At 41.4% G+C, this 20,239-nt stretch overlaps 1 protein-coding gene across 1 annotated transcript in view; it reads right to left on the bottom strand.

Annotated features, from left to right (window-relative positions):
• The window catches only part of LOC138973920 (uncharacterized), a 38,923-nt gene extending 19,467 nt beyond the window's left edge, over positions 1-19,456 (bottom strand). Inside the window, exon 1 of the mRNA XM_070346626.1 lies at positions 19,196-19,456. Coding sequence (XP_070202727.1) covers positions 19,196-19,304 — 109 coding nt within the window. The 5' untranslated portion in view covers positions 19,305-19,456. The remainder of the gene's footprint in view (positions 1-19,195) is intronic.
• Between the last annotated feature and the right edge of the window lie 783 nt (positions 19,457-20,239).

Below are 20,239 nucleotides of genomic sequence, written 5' to 3'. Positions count from 1 at the left end.
TTATCGTCCGGGTTAAAGAGTTGAATTGGCATAAGGTTATATTTGTCCATATAATCATACAGGGTTGCAAAGCGGGTTAAGTTTGAAGTACATTTTACGAAGGTGTGCTCCATGGTAATTTCGCTGCCACACTCGCAGTTTCTTTTGAAAACGGAACAATTGAGGCCTTTGGTACGGGCCCTTCTTAGAATGCGTAATAGGGCTGGAGGGAGTTTAGGAAAAAAGCCTCCTTTGATGTATTTCATGGGGTCGTTCTTGTGTGTGCTGTTTAGTTTTGTAAGTAAAAATGCGTTTAGGAAGCTATGGTATTCTGAGATGGAGTAGCCAATATTAATTTCGGTTGAGGAGGAAAGGGCAGCCTTCTTTGCTGCAGTGTCGGCTAGATCATTTCCTCTTAAGTTAGTATGCGAGGGAATCCATATTAGGTCTAGGGCCGTGCCCTGTAAGATTACTTGATGGCATAAAAATAAAATTTCTTGTTGCATATTTGTTCTGTTTTTTGTCCCATTTTCTAGGGCTTCTAGGGAAGATTTGGAATCTGTACAGATTACCACTCCTGCGGGTGAGACTGGCATATCGTTAATAAATGAAACTGCCATAAAGATAGCATATAGCTCAGCTGAGAAAATTGAAATGCCTTTATTTAATTTATACCGCTTTTCTATTTTTAATTCTGGGATTACAAAGGCACAGCCCACTCTGCCGTCTGGCAGCTTCGACCCGTCTGTGTATACTTTTAAAAAGTGGCTATATTTCTTGTTTATTGTTTCTTTTGCCAGTGTGGCCAGATATAACAAGTGATCGTTTTTTTTTGAGATTATATTTACTTTTGGAGATGATGTTGGGGGGTTCCAATAACCACGGCGGGTATATTGGGGCCGATATAAGTTCAATGTCTTTTATCTGCTTGTTTATGTTGTCGAGCAGATTTTCTGTATAATGTTTAATTGGAAGGGCTTTCTCATGGAGTTTAGGGGTATAACGATTGTTGAAGGTTTTTGTTTTATAATCGTTGATTAGATCGTTTATGGTCTGTGTTACACTATTTGGGGATCTTTGCTGTCTGATAAAATATTGGGTTGTCCGCAGTAGACGTTCCTCGTCGAGGGTGAGCCAGCCCACTTATCTGTAGGTAGCTTTCACGGAGGCCCATCTAGGTACATCTTATGCTATTTTCAAGGCCTTTACTTCGGTTGTTTGCAGTTTTTTGAGGATGGTTTTAGGCGCTGAAAAGAAGGATTCCTGCCCGTAGGCGAGACGCAAACGGACAAGGGCTCCCACCACCAGCGTCAGACTTTTTTGGCTGTTTGCCCACGGTTTAGTTTTGAGGAACCTGATCACATGACAAAAACAGCGTTTGTCATTGGTCAACTAGGAACTGTATATCAATTGACATCGCGCAGGAAGTTCCTAGTGAATTTGACATCGCGCAGGAAGTAGCTTTCCAATTCAAATTTTGAAGAATAAAATCTCACCTGAAGGAAACAAATGTCTCCCTTTTTTAAATCACAAATTCATAAAAGAAAAGTAATTGAATCAGAAAGATTAAGCTGTGCAATGAATAAAATTAAACTTTTCCCACCCAGCTTTAACAGAGAAGTACCAGAAAAGAGTGTTACAATCTTACCGACTGAGGTAGTTGGAACAGCCAATAAACAAAGCTGACCTTGAAAGTACCAGTAGTGGCAGTACTTAGAAAACTGTGAGATCTCTTGCAGTGTTTCAGCGCACATCACTCACAAAAAGGCAGGAAATGAGCAGCCGATTTAAACAGTTCGCACCTGCATGAACCATTGTCCACCTTTCTTAGTCGTAGCCATACAACATCAACCGAACAACTTTCAGCATCTTTCACAGCGGAGGACGCCATTTTGAATGCGTCGTAAGCGAGCCTGAGCTTCGACGACATTATTATGCAGTCCGCCGATACCGACAAATACCTGGAAGCTTTCTTGGGCACAGACAATGAGCCAGATGACTTTGCTGATACTGCCTGGCGCACTTCAGTTCCTGCCATCGTTCAGAATTGCCAAATCGAACAGTCAAAAAGAGTACGACTGAGGAAGTAACTGGGACATTCTTCGCTGTTCCTTCAAACTGGCAACTCCACTGAATTTGTTAGCCTTTGTTGGTGATCTGTTTCGACCGTATATTTTTTTTCTTTTTTCATTATAAATGCCTTATTTTGTCTGAGAAAAAGAACCAGTTACTGAAAAAATAAAAGTAAGAGCAGCAAAGTTACGAAAGCAGGAAAAGACAATCCAACATTTTCAACATTGAATACAAGGCAGTAGCCTCCCTTGCGTTTGTTTGACTTCTTAGGTAGGTTTATGATTCCTACTGTTCCGAAATCGAATGCGATAACATCGTTATCGTTAGATTTGACTGTGATATCAACATTTATCAGTCTGAATGTCGAGAAAGCTGATCGATCTGATATGATTTCAGCTTTCTCGACATTCAGACTGATAAATGTTGATATCACAGTCAAATCTAACGATAACTAATAAAATAACACTAATGCATTTGTTTGTTTGTTTGTTTGTTTGTTTGTTTGCTTAACGCCCAGCCGACCACGAAGGGCCATATCAGGGCGGTGCTGCTTTGACATTTAACGTGCGCCACACACAAGACAGAAGTCGCTGCGCAGGCTTCATGTCTCACCCAGTCACATTATTCTGACACCGGACCAACCAGTCCTAGCACTAACAACATAATGCCAGACGCCAGGCGGAGCAGCCACTAGATTGCCAATTTTAAAGTCTTAGGTATGACCCGGCCGGGGTTCGAACCCACGACCTCCCGATCACGGGGCGGACGCCTTACCACTAGGCCACTAATGCATATACAGGGGCTCACATATACACGTCGGACATCGGACATACACGGATATTTTTTTCCAAGTGTCCTATACATTGTTCATGCTAGAGGACATAATTTTTTTTATGTTCTATTGTTTTTGTCACAAAATGGTCATTGTCCGATTATGCTTTCATTGATCCGGACATTGTCAGAACTTTCCAATTTACAGTAGTTTGATTTGCATTGTTATCGATGTTTTGCGAAGCGGTGTGTCACTCCAAGCGGACGAAACTTGGGGAGACTGTATGTGCTTTTTATAGAGAAGAGCTTCCAAGGGTCGCAACTCTGAATGCTCCAAGCCGGTTGACAGTTGCCTCCCTTCGCTTTTTTTTCTCATAAAAAGCAACATGCCGCCGAAAAAAATGTCCTATTGATTTATTTTTGTTCAGGACAAATGTCCTATCACTTTTGCATTGTCCAGGACATTTGTCCTATGCCACCTCTCATGGATGTGAGCCCCTGCATATAATCCTTCTACATTAGCCTACTCACTGTTTTCATGGGACGCTGCTCGGCGTGTGTCTGTCACAGCTTCGTGGAGCACGAGGTCTGTGTAGTTGGACTCTTGTGACCTTGGCCCCGGTTCGGCGTAAATACTCCTTCCTGCAGTGCGATATTTGAACATGTTACACGTAAGTTGCCTTTATATTTTGACTTTAGTTAAAAGTGTGTCTGGAAACAGAGAATTCATCGTTTATAAATCTGGCAAATAAAGGACAGAAACTTGCAAAATACAGAGTATTTTAATGAGATTCATAAATCTGCGTTTTTATATCAGTGTGCTCATAATGATGGATTTTTTTCAGTGACGTTGGTGACGATAACGATGACGATGATGAGGAGGAGTAGGAGGAGGAGGAGGAGGACGACGACGATGACGACGACGACGACGATGATGATGATGATGATGATGATGATGATGATGATGATTTCTTCAAAACGCATTGAGAAACTAATTAAAGGATTATAGCACAGGAAGGACACAAACAAGATTAATTGTTTTTTGGCCTTACCCATGTATCTCCTGACAAGTACGCCTACGACAACAACCGCGACGACAACGATGACTGCACCGACAACACCACCAACAAGAGCACCAACGTTGATCGTATTGCCATCTGCTATACACACAATTTAAAACAAACGTCAATGTTATGTAGAGGATAACACATTTCTCTAATTTAATCTAGATTGTTCACAGTATATACAATACCCACTTTGGTTTGTTTGTTTTTAAGTAAGATGAAGTCAATACCTGAAAGCCATCACCAGCTTCTTTTTTTTCATCCGAAGAGGTAACAATAGAAACCTTGATGTGTACAACAGAAAGTTGTGATGGAGATATCAGACCTCGCAGAAATCTAATGTATAATACGAATACATTTCACACGAATAAGGTAGATAAAGCCCTCTTTTCAAATTCTGACTCCAACACTTTTGCCTTTTAAACAAGGACAAAACGAAAACAAGACCACATAGTTCGTTTGGATGTAGAATAACAAACAGAAAGCAGCACACTAACAAAAACACAAACACAGTAAGAATACTCACCACGAGCAGTAACAGTTGTTTGTTGCAGTATGAGCGGTGTTAATGTAGGCTGCACCACAGCTACTCCTGTCGCTGCAAAACGTCAACAAACACAAATTGCTTTCGTTCCGTGGAATCCCCCGAAAGCGGCGTATGGCTGCCTGAATGACGGGGTGTAAACGATCATACAGGTAAAAACCCACTCGTGCAAAATCATGAGTGAACATGGGAGTTTCAGCCCATCAACGACAAAGAATAGAGACGTTCCGTGGACATGGCATGTTTGTATAAATGTTCCTCGTATACTGCGTGAAAGTATGTATTGCTCATTCTTGCCCGGGGTTGCATAAGGACAAGCACTTGTTCGGACACAGCTACAGACAGACAGACAGACAGACAGACAGACAGACAGACAGACAGACAGACAGATAGACAGACAGACAGACGGACAATTAGGCCAAGAGAAAGACAGACAAGTAGAGCTTATTCGTGTGGCACAATACTTTATGAATGTTAATCCTCTCAGTCTCTGTCTCTCTATTATCTATCTATCTATATGTTTGTATGCTGTCTGTATGTCTCAACCTTAAGACGAACAACAGTATCTTTGAATAATTCATCATTACTGACCCAAAGTGTCGGTGCGCTCCACAAAAAGACGAAAGAAATCTCAACGGCAAATGAGGATCGACATACCGGTTACTTTGAGTGTCACAGAGGAAGTCAAGGTATAGTCCAAAGTGTCCGGCCCGTATGGCCATTCTGCTCCACAAAGGCACGTGGTTCCATTCTCCCCAGACTGTAGGTGTGGGATGGTCACAGAGCTGGTTACAGAAGATTGTTCACGTGTAGCAGACGTTACCACGCTGTCCTTAGGGTTGTCATGGTGATCGGACCCACAGGAGAAAGTGACGGAAGCCACAGGAGGGTTGCCTCCCCTGACGGTGCAGGTCAAGGTCAGGTTGTCTCCCTTAGTCAGCTCGGTGTTGATGTAGCATGTGATCTCTGGTGCTACGGTGGGTGGGTCTAGAATGGTAAGAATAAAATAATTCAGATACAACTGGGGTTGTTCTTTCGCCCCCCCCCCTTTCTTTTTACACTCTGTTTGTTTCTGGTTGGTGGTTTTGTGCCAATACTATATATGTTTTCTTGGTTATTAGTACGTTAGAAGATTCAACTACAGCAACACATTTCAAATATGTATTATGTATTTTTTTAAATCATACAAATATAACACAAAAAGGAACATTTGGCACACAAGCACACACACACGCACGCATACACACACACACACACACACACAAACACACACAAACACACACACACACACACACACACACACTCACACATGCACCCACGCAGAGCTTAGTATGCGGTTGTTTGGTAGATGTGTTACACGCAACGCTTATAAGGTTCACTGTAGTCCTTTTGTTAGAAGCTACGCCTGCCCTTTTCAAAATACATTCACTTACATGTGACATTGAGCGTGACAGATGTGCTGGCGTGTAAATCATCAGGGAAAACATTATTTCTGCCTGTACACGTGACAGTCTTCCCGTCGTCCTTGCTGCCTGCAGTGAAGATACAGTCCGGCCTGGTCTGACTATTGTCACACGCTACACCTGTCCACTCTGTTCTTACAGGACTATTTGAAGTAAATGCTGTGCACCTCCAAGTTGCTGTTTGCCCAACAAGCAGGTCAGTCAGTGGAGGGTTGTTTGCACCGTCTGATATCCTTACACTATCTGGTCCATCTGAAATAACATTTAATAATACATCTTGTTACTCAATATACAAGGGAATGGGCGCTTCTGTCGTGCAAATGCACACGTTTCAGATACCATTTGCAGTAAATGCTTGACACCTCCACGTTGCTGATTCCGAAACATGCAGGTCATTAGCTTCAGGCAGGTAGGGACTATCTGCACCGTACGAAATGGTGACACGGTCTGGTCCGTCTGAAGTGAGACATCAATCAATGATCTCTTGTTTTGCAGCGAGCAGCCATGCTATACATGCGGGGGAGACGGACGAGATTTCATCACGGCACCAAGTGTGCGTGACGTCCATGTTTTTCCTCTCACACAGCGGGCCTTGAGAGAATGACAGATACAGACATGTAGATAGAATGGAACACCAAATTCACACACACACACACACACACACACACACACACACACACACACACACACACACACATACTCACATACACACACACACGCACACACACATACACACACACACACATACACACACACACGCACACATACACATACAAACACACACACACACACACACACACACACATACACACACACACGCACACACACACACACACATACGAGTTGAATTGTTTCCTTCATTTACTCACAATTGATGACAGTGGTTATGTTTGTAGTTTTGACAATGCTGTTTCCCTCAGGACCCCATCTCATCTCACACGTCCAGCGTGACTCAATGGGAGATCGCTTTATGTCCCGTAACAGGAGTGGCTGTCCTGGTGCTAACCCTCTCCATCCCACAGAGGGCGGGGGGCTGCCGGGCTGTGACTTGCTGTTGGTGCAGTCACATGACCCGTCTTGTCCTTCGCGGAACTTTGTTCTACCCTCGCAGTTAGACTCCGGTTTGCCAGGTTCATCTGTTATACAATACCAGAAGTGGATTAAAGTAGATGTGCTCAACAACCATCACTATCAGTCGACACGCGTTGATACATATGCCCTTTGACATTTTTCTTGGGGGTATCCCGTAGTAAAAATAGAATACGAGATTCTGGGAAAGCTGTTCAAGGGCACTTGCGCACTAGTTATAATTATTCGATGTTTAGTACACGACTCAAAACCTTTGGAATAGATCACAATGAATGAAATGCAAGACTAAAGAGTTTAGAATAGAAGAAAAAAAGTGGTAAAACTGAGAGAACAAAATGTTTAAAACAATTCTTGCTATTTACGGGACTCGAACCCGAGACCTCCGGGGCAGGGGGCTAGCGTTCTACCACAGAGCAAACCCGGCATGCAATTCCCAGGCGTGAAAATACAAAGTTGAACTGCAAACACACATTGCACGTGGCTTCTCGAGCATGTGTCGACTCGTCGGTTTCCGAGTCTCTCCGTTAGTATTTGTGTACTGTACATTCTCTTTATCTCACTGTTCCAGGCAAGTTAAGTTAATAACTGACCCTATGCTCCCGTTCACTTCGTATAAGTTTGAAAAGCGATCTCAGGTAGTGTTAGTTTCAAGCGTGACTGACATTATGTTGTTGTCTGGCCCCGAAATGCATGGATCAATCGCCGAAAGGCGCTGACGTCATTGCATGACAGGATTTCCCTACCTGGAATGCAATATCCTTTTTGACATCCACAAGATTTAGTTCGGAACGACGACGCTCTATGGGCGGTTCATTGTATAAAGGGAAGCAAGCGATTAAAAACGGGCGTCGACAGGGCCAATGAAGGGGAATACCAACTTGTTGTTCTCATTCACTTGTGACAATTCCGAAGACAAATGATCTATCGCTGAATAATAACAAGGAACGTCCAAATGCAAGGAGAACCTTATACTTTTTCCTTGATCTGATTCATCTGTTTAAAGTCTGTTTTGATCTAAATGTTCAGGAATGAACAACAACATAAATATAAAACCCACGGTAGCAACCTAACATCAAGTATATTTGTAATCAGTACATTATGTAAACCACAGACACAGAGACACATGGCCTAACACACACACACACACACACACACACACGTACCTAAAGTGTGGATGGTTACCTAAGAGGCGGCACTGGGTGTAGTGCCTTTCTAGTGCACTTGCACCACAACAGCACTGGGTGCAGTACTCGCTCCGGCATCGAAAAATTTTGCACTAAAAAATGCACAAAATTTGACCTATTTCGTCGCCTATAGAGGACGGAAAGAATGTCATTTTGAACATTGTTATGACATTCTTTCCGTCAAAAAAGTCAATTTAACGGTGTTAAATGAAGCGAGCATCCACACAATTAGGTTGCCATCCAGAGTTTAGGTTGCCATCCACGTGTGGATGGTTGCCTTATGGTGATTTAGGCAACCAAACCTGTGGAAACATGGGTACACACACACACACACACACACACACACACACACACACACACACACACACGTTCACATCCATGAACAGGTTAGCTGCGGCCACGACGACAATAGCAACACAAACAGTAATAGCAATCGGCAACTCCATATCGTTAGGCTGTAAACGTAAGTAATAGAACAAAACATAACATTTACTTATTTCCATTCTTCCCCTCTCCGTCCGACGAGTCCTAGGCAGGAAGTCAATGTAAAAAGTGTTAGGTTCTGTCTGAGGCGGAGTTACATTCATATACGGCAGGAACGAGATTTATAAACCAAAATGTAACTTTACCAATTTCTAATGTTCCCGTCTCCACACGACCAGGTCCAGGCACGAAGTCAATGTAGAATATGTGATTTCCCATTTGAGACGTAGACACAGCCACACTGAAGGAACAGTTCCCACGGTAGTACGTCTTGCTGCCTTCGGTGATCAGCTGTCCCGTGACGATTCCCTGAGTGACCAAGGTAACACTACCCTGAAGATAATCAATATCAATGAATACAGTCTTTAAAAAGCTGGGAAATATGAATGCAACAGTCTTTACTAAATGTTCTTTTACAAGATAAATGTTGTATTAACGATACTTATGAATATTAGTGTTGGATGATCAAACGAAAGCAATTCATTGAATAGAATGTTTACTTGTTCCGTCAAGAGTGCACTAACATATTCCTCCATTTTGTATTCATGTGCGTGTGTCCCCTCTTTTTATTTCAGAAGGTTCTGCTCATCCTTCTTTTTAGTTGGATGTAGCTTCTTGTCTCAACATTACCGAAAGATGCCTGAGTCGAAAATTCTCTGCGGTTAACAAAACACACAAGCCATTCTTATTCCGACAGATTTTAGGTTAGCCTCAGCACATTTTGAAGTGGAGTTCAATTGACAATGCAAAAGCCACTTACGAACAACATGGACAAGAAGTGTTTTTAAAGCGCAGTTAACAAAAGGTTTGCATATTTCATACCCAATTCACAGAATTGCCGAATTCGCGGAATCGGCAACATGTTTGCCCATTTCACGTAATCGGAAAAACGTTGCCCAGAATTTGTCGGAAACGCGTAAAGGCTTCTAAAACGTGCGCATTTTGCAAAATCGGCAGCCAGTCCGTAACTTATTGTTTCACCAAAACATTGCCTTGGTATGGTTTTAGCTCTCTCCTGTAGTTGGTGTGGACTGTTATGGTCTGTGTCGACTACAACTCCGAAAATAAACGAAAACTACAGTGTTTGCTTTAACGTGCCATTTATTAGCGAGCATTGAAATATTCATCAATTTTAGCATCTGGCTGTTTACGTGTGGTGATACCCTCGGCATTATACAACTTTAAAACCCAAATTTAGCTGCACATTTACCGAAGAGGGCAAGTTTTAGAAGTATTTGCGCGAAAGTGACAAAGATGTTGCCGATTCCGCGAATTCGGCAATTCCGTGAATTTGGCACGACACATACAGTTGAAGCGTAAGGAAGAAACAACAATTGAGGAAGATTCTTATCGTGTATTCTTCGTGCCATCGTCCTCGAAGGATTGAACACGAGAAACATGCGACACTTATTTGGACATAAGCAGAACAGCTAATATTATGTCTATCGCCTGAGGGGACGTTACCCTATCGTTGCTTGGGGACGGGTTCATGTGGTGGGGTAAACAGGTCGTCTGTTACGTGTTTTAAGATCAAGAATTGATTACATTTAAAATAAACGTGTATGCTCACAAGTAGGCCTAAATTAAGCATAACTTTAACTCATACTGTTGCTTGCTTCTGGATACAACATGTACATGATTATGAACTCGGCCGTATTTAAGGCCAATACCATTGACATTTGGATTTGACGCGAGAAGCCACAACGTAACCCAACCGCTCGTGTGAAAGGCAAAGGTTAAGAACTGCAAATAACTCATGGACAAAAAGAACTGAAGCCAGACGACTGTTGTGTCAGAGGGTCCACTGTGATTGTTTAGTTTGCTTCACAAAACAATGCACGGCCAATGATATCTAAAGGGTGCCGACAGATCAAGCAAGGTCACATGACACACTTTATCGTGATCAAGAGCAAGTAATATATATATCATTCATAACTCTGACCAAGGCAGTTTTAGTGCTGTGGCTTGCTCTGTAAGCTAATTAGGTCACACTGAGAAATGTGTCAGAATTCAAACAGATCAAATTGATTAAGAGAGCTAGTGCATTATTTGGTTACAGAATTAGTTTTCAGTATGTCCACAGACAATACAACAAATAAGCAAGAAAACATGTAAGCAAAAGACAGCTTGTATTGCAGGAATATAATTTATTTATGAGTGGGTAGCACATGGTTGTCTTCAAATGCTTGTGAGGTCCTAAAGTATCTTAAAAGTCCTAAAGTGTTCAATTTGCATAGGCAAGGGATGTGACACATTTCCTCAGTTTGTTTTGGACTTTTCTTTCATATTTTTCTTTCATTCGTGGTTCTTTGATATCGAGTTCAGAAAACTCCTGATCCTGTGTGACTATTCTTGGAATAAATTCTGATGGGTTCTTACAATACCCCGGTCGGAGCCGGGTCCTGACTGCTATACAATTAAAAGGAGGTAACGGTTGCTGTGTGATCCATGATAGGGAGGTAACTCTCATCATACCAGCTTACTTTAACATTCTCAAGGTTTGAAGAGTAAAAGGCTCAACCTGCAGCTGAAGTATCTGGAACTTTCGCAAGAAAGGGAGGTAACTCATTCCATAAAAAATTCACGTCAGCAGGAATTGTAAAAATTTATGAGTTGGTAGCATAAGCAAAGGACTTTTTCTATCATATTTTTTCTTCCATTCATGGTCCTATGATATATAATTCAGAAATGTCCTGTGTCATGATCCTTGGAAGCAGGGTCCCGAAATGCTATTGTTTTTAAAAAATTCAATGCGTATGGCTTTCGATTTACCTGGTTGTGCTGACGATACCATGTACAGTTGATGTCGTCAATCCGTGAGACGTCAGCCTTGGTGTAGTGACAGCTGCCCCTTACTGTCCAGTCTGTGTCAATGTCCACTCTGCAGTCTGACAGCTCGGCCTGACCTGGAGGAATAAGTGATATAATTATGAAATGATAGTAGTCGGTGCAAATAAGACCACATGCTTTTACCAATTTATTAACACAACACACACACACACACACACACACAACCACACAGCCACACACACACACACACACACACACATACACACACACACACACACGCACAAACACACTCACACACACATACACACACACACACACACACTCACATACACACACACACACACTTGCGCACCCCCACACCACACATTCAAACAGACACGTATTAGTTAATTGTAGATTTTCTGAACCTTGTGTTTTTCTTGTGGAAGCCAAAGTCTAATACATAAAACCTAACAGCATGTTCCTATGCTTAATATCGTCTCTTGACATCTTTTCATATATGCTTTCAATGGATTTCGAGGCTGAGGCGGTAGAAAGAGATGAACAAGTACTTTGCACGCTTTAACTGGATTTGTGACCCAAAGGATGACATGATAATTATATCCTGTTACCTGTTTCAGAACCACTTTCATCTCTCTCTCTTTCTCTCTCTCTCTCTCTCTCTCTCTCTCTCTCTCTCTCTCTCTCTCCCTCTCTCTCTCCCTCCCCTCCTCTCTCTCTCTTTCTATCTCTCCATCTCTCTCGCTCTCTCTCTCTCTCTCTCTCTCTCTCTCTCTCTTTCTCTCTCTCTCTTTCTGTTTGGCAAATACAAATCAGAATTTTACAACAATATCACTTTCACGTTCCTTTTAAATTACTTCAGGTGAAAACAAGTCTGGCATTAGAATTCGCAGTACAATGAGATGTCTCTGTGATAATATTTCGATCTACACTGAAACAGACGCCACTGTAAATCCTTTTACGTGGTGTTTATGTTTAACAACTAGACTAGTTGCGAGGAACACCGATCAAACGTTGGTCCAGAGTGACCTTTGCATTAAACAACAGCGAGTACCCTTCTTAATTTTACGTACGGCGGTTGGTTATGTATGAAACTCATTCATTGATACACAGGGCACGATTTAGGGGGTAAACGCGGAGATAAGCTTGGCAAAAAAATAGAACGACATTATATGAGAAAAAAAATCCCAATTGACCAATTCCTGCATATGTTATTTAATTATTTATTTCAACTATTTGTGTTCAAAATACATTTTTTTGATTTATCAATTCCATTTGTGTGTGTGGATATTATCTGTAATGGGGTCACGTGACAGAAGCCTACATGAAAGCACCCTTGATATTGACCAAATCAAAACCGATGTGTTTAAACATTCAAAGCCGGGAACAGACTACTTCCTCAACCCGGCGGGTACCCAGGTGGCGGATAGGGGAACGGCCCCCAGATATGGGGGCCAGCTGCGAATATAGAATAAGCAGTCCCGGGCCAACTAGCGGTGTCTCTACCAGGACGGGGTGGGTTGGCAGATGGCACTGACTACCCTATAAATGCCCTACGTGTCCGATGTCCGCCAACTCTTGTCCCAAATAGAAATAGTTTCTGAGAGGACGTAAACTCCCCCCTTTAGTCTGACGGTTACACCATGCGAGTAAGAGCCGCATTAAAAGCTCTAGCCCCGGGGTTGGACCCCGGTAAGAAACCCCCCATGTGTTCCCAGGGTTAGGTTTTTGAGCCAGGAACTAAGGGCGGGGTAACCCTGAAAGAAACCTAAGAGCTGAAGTCGGAGGATCTGGGCCAACAGGCGCACCTTAACCAACTACAGATCCACGCAAAAACGCAAAACAACAGCGAACGGCAAGAAGAAGAAGAAACATTCAAACAAACTGTAATAAGTCAGGAGATGTTGTATATGAAGAAATGGGCCGTTAGTTCTTACCCAGGGTAGCAAGTGAATGAATAAGCTAAACAATACATAAATACATTAATAAATACATAAGTAAACTCGTATGTATATAAATAAATGAACAGATAAATTCATACATATATAAATAAATAAATCAATAAATGAGTACATCAATAAATACATGAATAAAAAAAGAAAAGACTAAATGAAGTAGCCTAAAAAAACAAATACAAAAAAGAATAAATAAATCAATCAACTAATACATCAATAAATCAATGAATAAAACAGATTAAAAAAAACACATACATAAATAAATGCCACAATCACAGTATAGAACACAGAAATGAGAGGAAGAGAACAAGCAAGCTATTCGATACTACACAGCAAACCGCAGCAAACCAACGGTCAGAAGTACCTTACTACTTTCACGTCCCCTCCCCCCACCCCCTATTTGTTCTCTTCCAAACAAACAAAACATGTCAACAGGAGTGAATACCTTACAACATGTTTATGAAGGAGACTACTGCAGGGGCACTTACTAAGTATATGTTTTACGTGTCTGTCTGTTTGACAGTTAACTTTTTTTAAACGTCATAATCCAAAGCAACAGACTGTGTAACCTCTTATTTCTATTGTCGGTGGGCAAATCAGAATCTTGAAATCTTCAGGATGTTTCCTTATTTGGTAGTCGTTGACGCAGCACCAATCTTTCAGGCTTGAATGAATACGCGTGTCATTATTTCAGTGGAATTTTGGCAAGCAGGAAAATGATTGTTTTCCTTGTGGAGATGTCCCACAAGCTGACGAAGTTGTCAACCTTCTCTCTGTCTTCTTGACTTCCAATTTGTTTTAACAAAATAGTATTTAGTTTTATTAAAATGACTTTATTGCTGACCATCATGCAAATATATTTTCTAAGAATAAATATACATTTCAATTGAATTTATGCCTGCCAAACGGTTGTGTGACGTGTCTAGTGTGTTGGCGAAGTGTCTTGTGCTTGTCACTTCTCGCTTTCAGCCCTCACCGCTGGCTAGCACCGTCTGTCCTTTTTAGGACAATGCGAAAAGAGAGCAGAATGCGTCAGTCTCTCCTGCCAGTACAATAACCTCTCCACAACAAGCCCTATGTAGTGCCTCCATCGCGGCGACAGGCGTAAACTGGGTACCGCAAGGCCCCAGGCTAGACTACAAGGACTCGGAGGAGGTTGGCCCCTAGACGTGCGGCATGCGGGCCCACCGGTGTGTGGAAACGCCCAGGTGCCCACGAACCAACCTCCAGCTATGGGTCAAATAGCCGGGCAGGATAGGCTCGTCAACCCTGGCAGGCAGCTATCCTAAGAGAAGACCACTCTGAATTCAAAACGAGGGTAGAGGAGGCTCATCATCCATGGAAGGAAACTCGTCTAGGAGAAGGAAAACTCCGAAATGAAACCCACGCAGTCCCTCGAAGACGGAACGGCACTGGCCTTTTTTAGGCGGGGAGCAGACCGGGTGCCTACGCTATCCTCGACAAATGGTTGTGTCATCAACGAATCAATTGAATTTCCTTTCTAACGTTAAAACAGACATCCGTCTGCACCACATATCATTAGTTTAGAACCCACTATCTGAATCCGAAACCATTGCACATATTTAGACACAAAAAACCCTAACAAACAAGCTCTTTCAATTGTGTTCAAGTCCTTGATTCAAAATAATCCCCAGAAAATGTTTTGTTGTTTTTCCTGAAAATGTCATGATTTATGAGTTGTTTAGAAAAATTCATTTTCAACTAAAATAAAGAAACATTGTTAAAGTATATATGTTATTGTTTAATCTTAACAGGTCCAACCATGCCAAAACAAGGCATTTTCTTCATATTGATGAACAGATTCTGTTCCCAAAATACATTTCGAAAATAAGGCAAGTGTTTGTATTTGTACATAATTTCTAAAATCATGACTCGGTAATTCAAAGAACATTTCTCTGTAATTGCACAGAGACATCATTTTTGGCAAAATCTCGAAAACGAGCAGGAAGATTAAACAGGTATATAGTCTAAAAGATGAGTATTTCCCAATGCCGGCATTATTTGATTATTTGTTTGTTTGTCTTTTGTGGATGTATTTTTCTTTTACCCGATGCTAGTCCGTATAAGTGCAATGAGGGTTGCTGTCACATGCAGGCATTATTCGCATTCTGGCAGCCCTCAAAATCTTAAAAGAGCAAACTCCTAATAATGTGGTCGGTGTGTTAAGTATCCAATAATAATTAAAAGCATCCAAAAATATTCTTAATTTCAATTTTTAATGAAATTGATACCTGACGCAATGCGTGGATAACATCCTGCATACATTTAAAATACACACAATATCGCACATCTTGTTATCTTGTTGTGTACAGCCTAAACAGCCTTAATTTCCTTCCCCTAAAAACCCACCTTGCATACAATAAGGCTGTCTTTGTGTATAAATTAGTTCATGGTGATGTGCCCAGTTATGTGCAATCCTATTTTACACATGTTACGAAGAGGTATAGGTCTCAAAATTTACTTCCTCCAATTCCTCGTAAAGATCTGTATTAATCCAGCTTAGCTTTTTCAGGATCATCTGTGTGGAATTCTTTGCCAATAGAAATCAAACGATCCGCATCCTTAAAGGCCTTTAAAAGGCAGTTGCACACACATTTGATCACACTATAAACTGCCCCTGATGTCTAGTTTCCATTGTGTACTCGGATAATGTATGCAATGCTCTTAAGTGGTTTTTTTATGTTTATACTCGACCATTATTTGATGTTTTATTAGTTTAATACTTTGATGAGATACTGTTCATTTTAGGTATGAAATGATAGCATGTGCATGTGTGTAGGTATGCGAGCGCACGCTCGCGCGCGCGAGCATGTGTGTGTGTGTGTATGTGTGCATGTGTGTGTGTGTGTGTAAGCGAGTGTGAGTTTGTGTGTGCGTGTGTGTGTATACGTGTGTGTGTGTGTGTGTGTGTGTGTGTGTGTGTGTGTGTGTGTGTGTGTGTGTGTGTGTGTGTGTGTGAGTGTGAGTGTGTGTATATATGTGCGCAGTCTTTGCTTTCGTTTACAATTATTCTCTGCATATGTTCCCAGGACAGGTTGGAAGATTAGGCTAAGCCTAAAACCTTTATCATTATGTAATAAAGTTCTGAGTTCTGAGTTTTCTCGCTCTCTCTCTTTCTCTCTCTTTCTCTCTCTTTCTATCTCTCTTTCTCTCTCTCTTTATCTCTCTCTTTCTCTCTCTCTTTCTCTCTCTCTCTCTTTCTCTGGATGTCTGTCTGCCTGTCTGTCTCTCTCTGTCTCTCTCTGTCTCTCTCTCTCTCTCTCTCTCTCTCTCTCTCTCTCTCTCTCTCTCTCTCTCTCTCTCGATCGAGTGTTCGAATGCCCCTCCCCAATCCACCCCCACTTTGCAATTGCCTACCTAAGCAATGAAACATTCTGACTTCTCTCTCTCATTCATTCACTATCTCTCACGTCCCGCCCCTCCAGCCCAATGATTCAAATGTCTGCGTCCTTAACTATTATTAATACATGCAGAGCATCACTTTGTCAGCAGCTTTTCACATTGGTTTTTTTCAAGACACCCAAATGTATTTTTATATCTGTTATATGTTGTGCTTTTTATGAGCTTTGCAAGCGGAAGGCGCTTTGATATTTTTTTTAAAACTTTGGTACTTTTGCATGATTGTGTCGATTTGTCACAGGTGTGCTTAAATTAGCTCAGATCTGCTGACAGCTAAACAGATGACGTTGTCCTTAAAGTGGGGAGATGAGACGGGATTGGCGACACAGGGAAGCAAATCCTTGTGGTGTGGATGTACCTGTTCTACAAATAGCGAAAAGCAAATACTCGACGTGTATTCAGGTCTGTTTTCACCACATGCTTTTCTAAGTGTGTCGATTTTGTTTGCATACAGCAGATGAATGACACATTTTCATGTGGTAAAAGCAGACACTCTGTACATTATCTTCTCTTTTTTTCTCTCTAGTTTACACACAAAATGCAGTGTTTATTCTACTCTGGGTGATATGTCTATTCATCTGTTTATCAGTTGATGTATTTATTCAATTATTCGTGAAGCTTTGTATTGGTTATTCATTTGTTTTTGAATTTCTTTAATTTGTTATTTAAATTATGTTTTTGCGTATTAATATTAATAATGTGTGTATAATGTATTTATTTATTTTGTTATTAACTAATTGACTCTTTCTTTATATTTCTTTATTAAATAATACATTAATTAATGCATAACTAATGCATTTATCTTTCTGTCTTTTTTTTCTTTTGTCTTTCTTTCTTTCTTTCTGTATTTAGTTTTCTATTTCTTTCTTTATTTATTCACTTGTTTACTTGTAATTGTGTGTTTGTGTGTGTGTGTGTGTTATGTTTCCCAATATGTTTAAAAATGATATGTATGTGGACCTATGATGGACATAAGATGTATAATGTACAACATGCACTTCTCTCAAATTCATGTTAACTATTTATATGTATGTGCAGTTGAAATATGTGTCTGCTGCATATAATAATATGACATTAAACATATATGTGAGACTTCGAGTTAATGTAGTCAAGAAAAACAATACAAAGCTTACTCTCTCTCTCTCTCTCTCTCTCTCTCTCTCTCTCTCTCTCTCTCTCTCTCTCTCTCTCTCTCTCTCTCTCTCTCTCTCTCTCTCTCTCTCTCTTTCTCTCTCTCTCAGTGTGTGTGTGTGTGTGTGTGTGTGTGTGTGTGTGTGTGTGTGTGTGTGTGTGTGTGTGTGTGTGTGTGTGTGTGTGTGTGTGTGTATGTGCGCAGTCTTTGCTTTCGTTTGCAATTATTCTCTGTATATGTTCCAAGGACAGGTTGGAAGATTAGGCTAAGCCTAAAACCTTTATCCTTATGTAATAAAGTTCTGAGTTCTGAGTCTGTCTGTCTGTCTCTCTCTCTCTCTCTCTCTTTCTTTCTCTCTCTGACTGTCTGTCTCTCACTCTTTCTCAATGTCTCTCTCTCAGTGTCTGTCTCAAAACCAGGAAATTTACAAAATCCCTTAAAGTTCAGTACATTGGTAAATTTCCTGTTTCACTCGGGGATTTTGTTTATTCTAGGAAACAAATTTCCTGAAATGGTCTTGCTGGGTTTTTTTTATGAATTTAATTTACTAAACAGGAAGAACATTTTTGGTAAATTTGTCAAATTATACAGATTCACAGATAGATATTTAGCTCCCGCTGCCACTGGCCACTATAAGTCGTTTAAACGGGAGTTGCGCACAGAGAAACATGTGAAAGGAACATATGTTTAAAAATAAAATGACAGCTAGACAGACAGGTAAGCATTACAAAAACTACCAGGGGGAGAGAGAGAGAGAGAGAGAGAGAGAGAGAGAGAGAGAGAGAGAGAGGCAGACAAGCAAGCACACAGACAGACAGACAGACAGAAGACAGCACAGACAGACAGACAGACAGACAGACAGAGTCACATAGAGATAGAGACAGACAGAGACAGATATAGAGAGACAGAGAGAGAGAATTGAACTGAATTGAACTTTATTTAACAAGGATGAAGATTTAAGGCTACGCCTTTTCTTACAATCTGTCCTTGGGACGCACAGACACACAATGATAAAATTAAAAAGTTTAAAAGTTCACAACAAAAGGAGGTATAGAGAGAGAGCGAGACACAGAGAGAGAAAAAGAGAGACAGAGACAGAGAGACAGAGAGAAACAGAGACAGAGAGAGAGACAGAGGCAGAGAGAGAGAGGAACAGAGACAGAGCGAGAGACAGAGAGAGAGAGAGAGCATGTGAACCGATGCTAAGACACTTGGCTGACAAAATTGAAAACCTCACGTTGGCCTTACCTCTTGTACCCGATAGCACGGTAAAAATAAAAAGAAGTTGAAATCTCACACGGGCTGTGTGGCAGTCCAGTTTCTTCATGGTTTTGTATCCACAGCCGACACTCCACATTCACATTATCGCAAACACACTCGTAGTATACAGCAGACTGCCGCAGAGTAAGTGCACAAGACGTGTGTTTGTTTGCGCTCGTCTTGTTTGAAGGTTACTGTCGAAAAGCAAAGATGATTTTATACAGATCCGGGTTTGGGCTTTTCAATGAGAGACAAATACCACACAGAAGAACGGGTTTGGATGTGAAGAAGGCGTGTTTTTCTTATCCCTTTTATGATGTGAGTGTCAGAAGATGCATTATGGTCGGTGTTCATGTAACATAATATGCTTCCCTGCTCTCTACCCAACGAAAGATATGCAATTGTGTTTTAATGTCATTACCCCGCGTCCTTCAATCTTTGTATTACGTGTGCATATATGTTTTATACCCATGGTAACACCGGCACGGTTGGCCTAAGGCGTCCGCCCCTTGATCGGGAGGTCGTGGGTTCGAACCCCGGCCGGGTCATACCTAAGACTTTAAAATTGGCAATCTAGTGGCGGCTCCGCCTGGCGTCTGACATTATGGGGTTAGTGCTAGGACTGGTTGGTCCGGTGTCAGAATAATGTGACTGGGGGAGACATGAAGCTTGTGCTGCGACTTCTGTCTTGTGTGTGGCGCACATTATATGTCAAAGCAGCACCGCCCTGATATGGCCCTTCGTGGTGGACTGGGCGTTAAACAAACAAACAAACAAACCCAAGGTAACAAGGACAACAGGTACCTTGACACTTAGTCTCTTGTCTTCTCTGTTCATATCTCAATCTGTCATGCTACCATTCTTTGTACCTTTGCTTCATACACAGACTCTCCCACACGTGTTGTTCAACCTATCTGCCAATACAAAATGTGAATTAAGATCACGTCGCGTTATAATGTTGGTGAGCCATCGCTGTTCAGTGTCACACACACACACACACCTACACATACACACACACACACACACACACAC

Source organism: Littorina saxatilis, linkage group LG8, assembly GCF_037325665.1.
Source record: "Littorina saxatilis isolate snail1 linkage group LG8, US_GU_Lsax_2.0, whole genome shotgun sequence".
Lineage (NCBI taxonomy): Eukaryota > Metazoa > Mollusca > Gastropoda > Littorinimorpha > Littorinidae > Littorina > Littorina saxatilis.
This window is presented reverse-complemented; position numbering and strand designations above follow the sequence as displayed.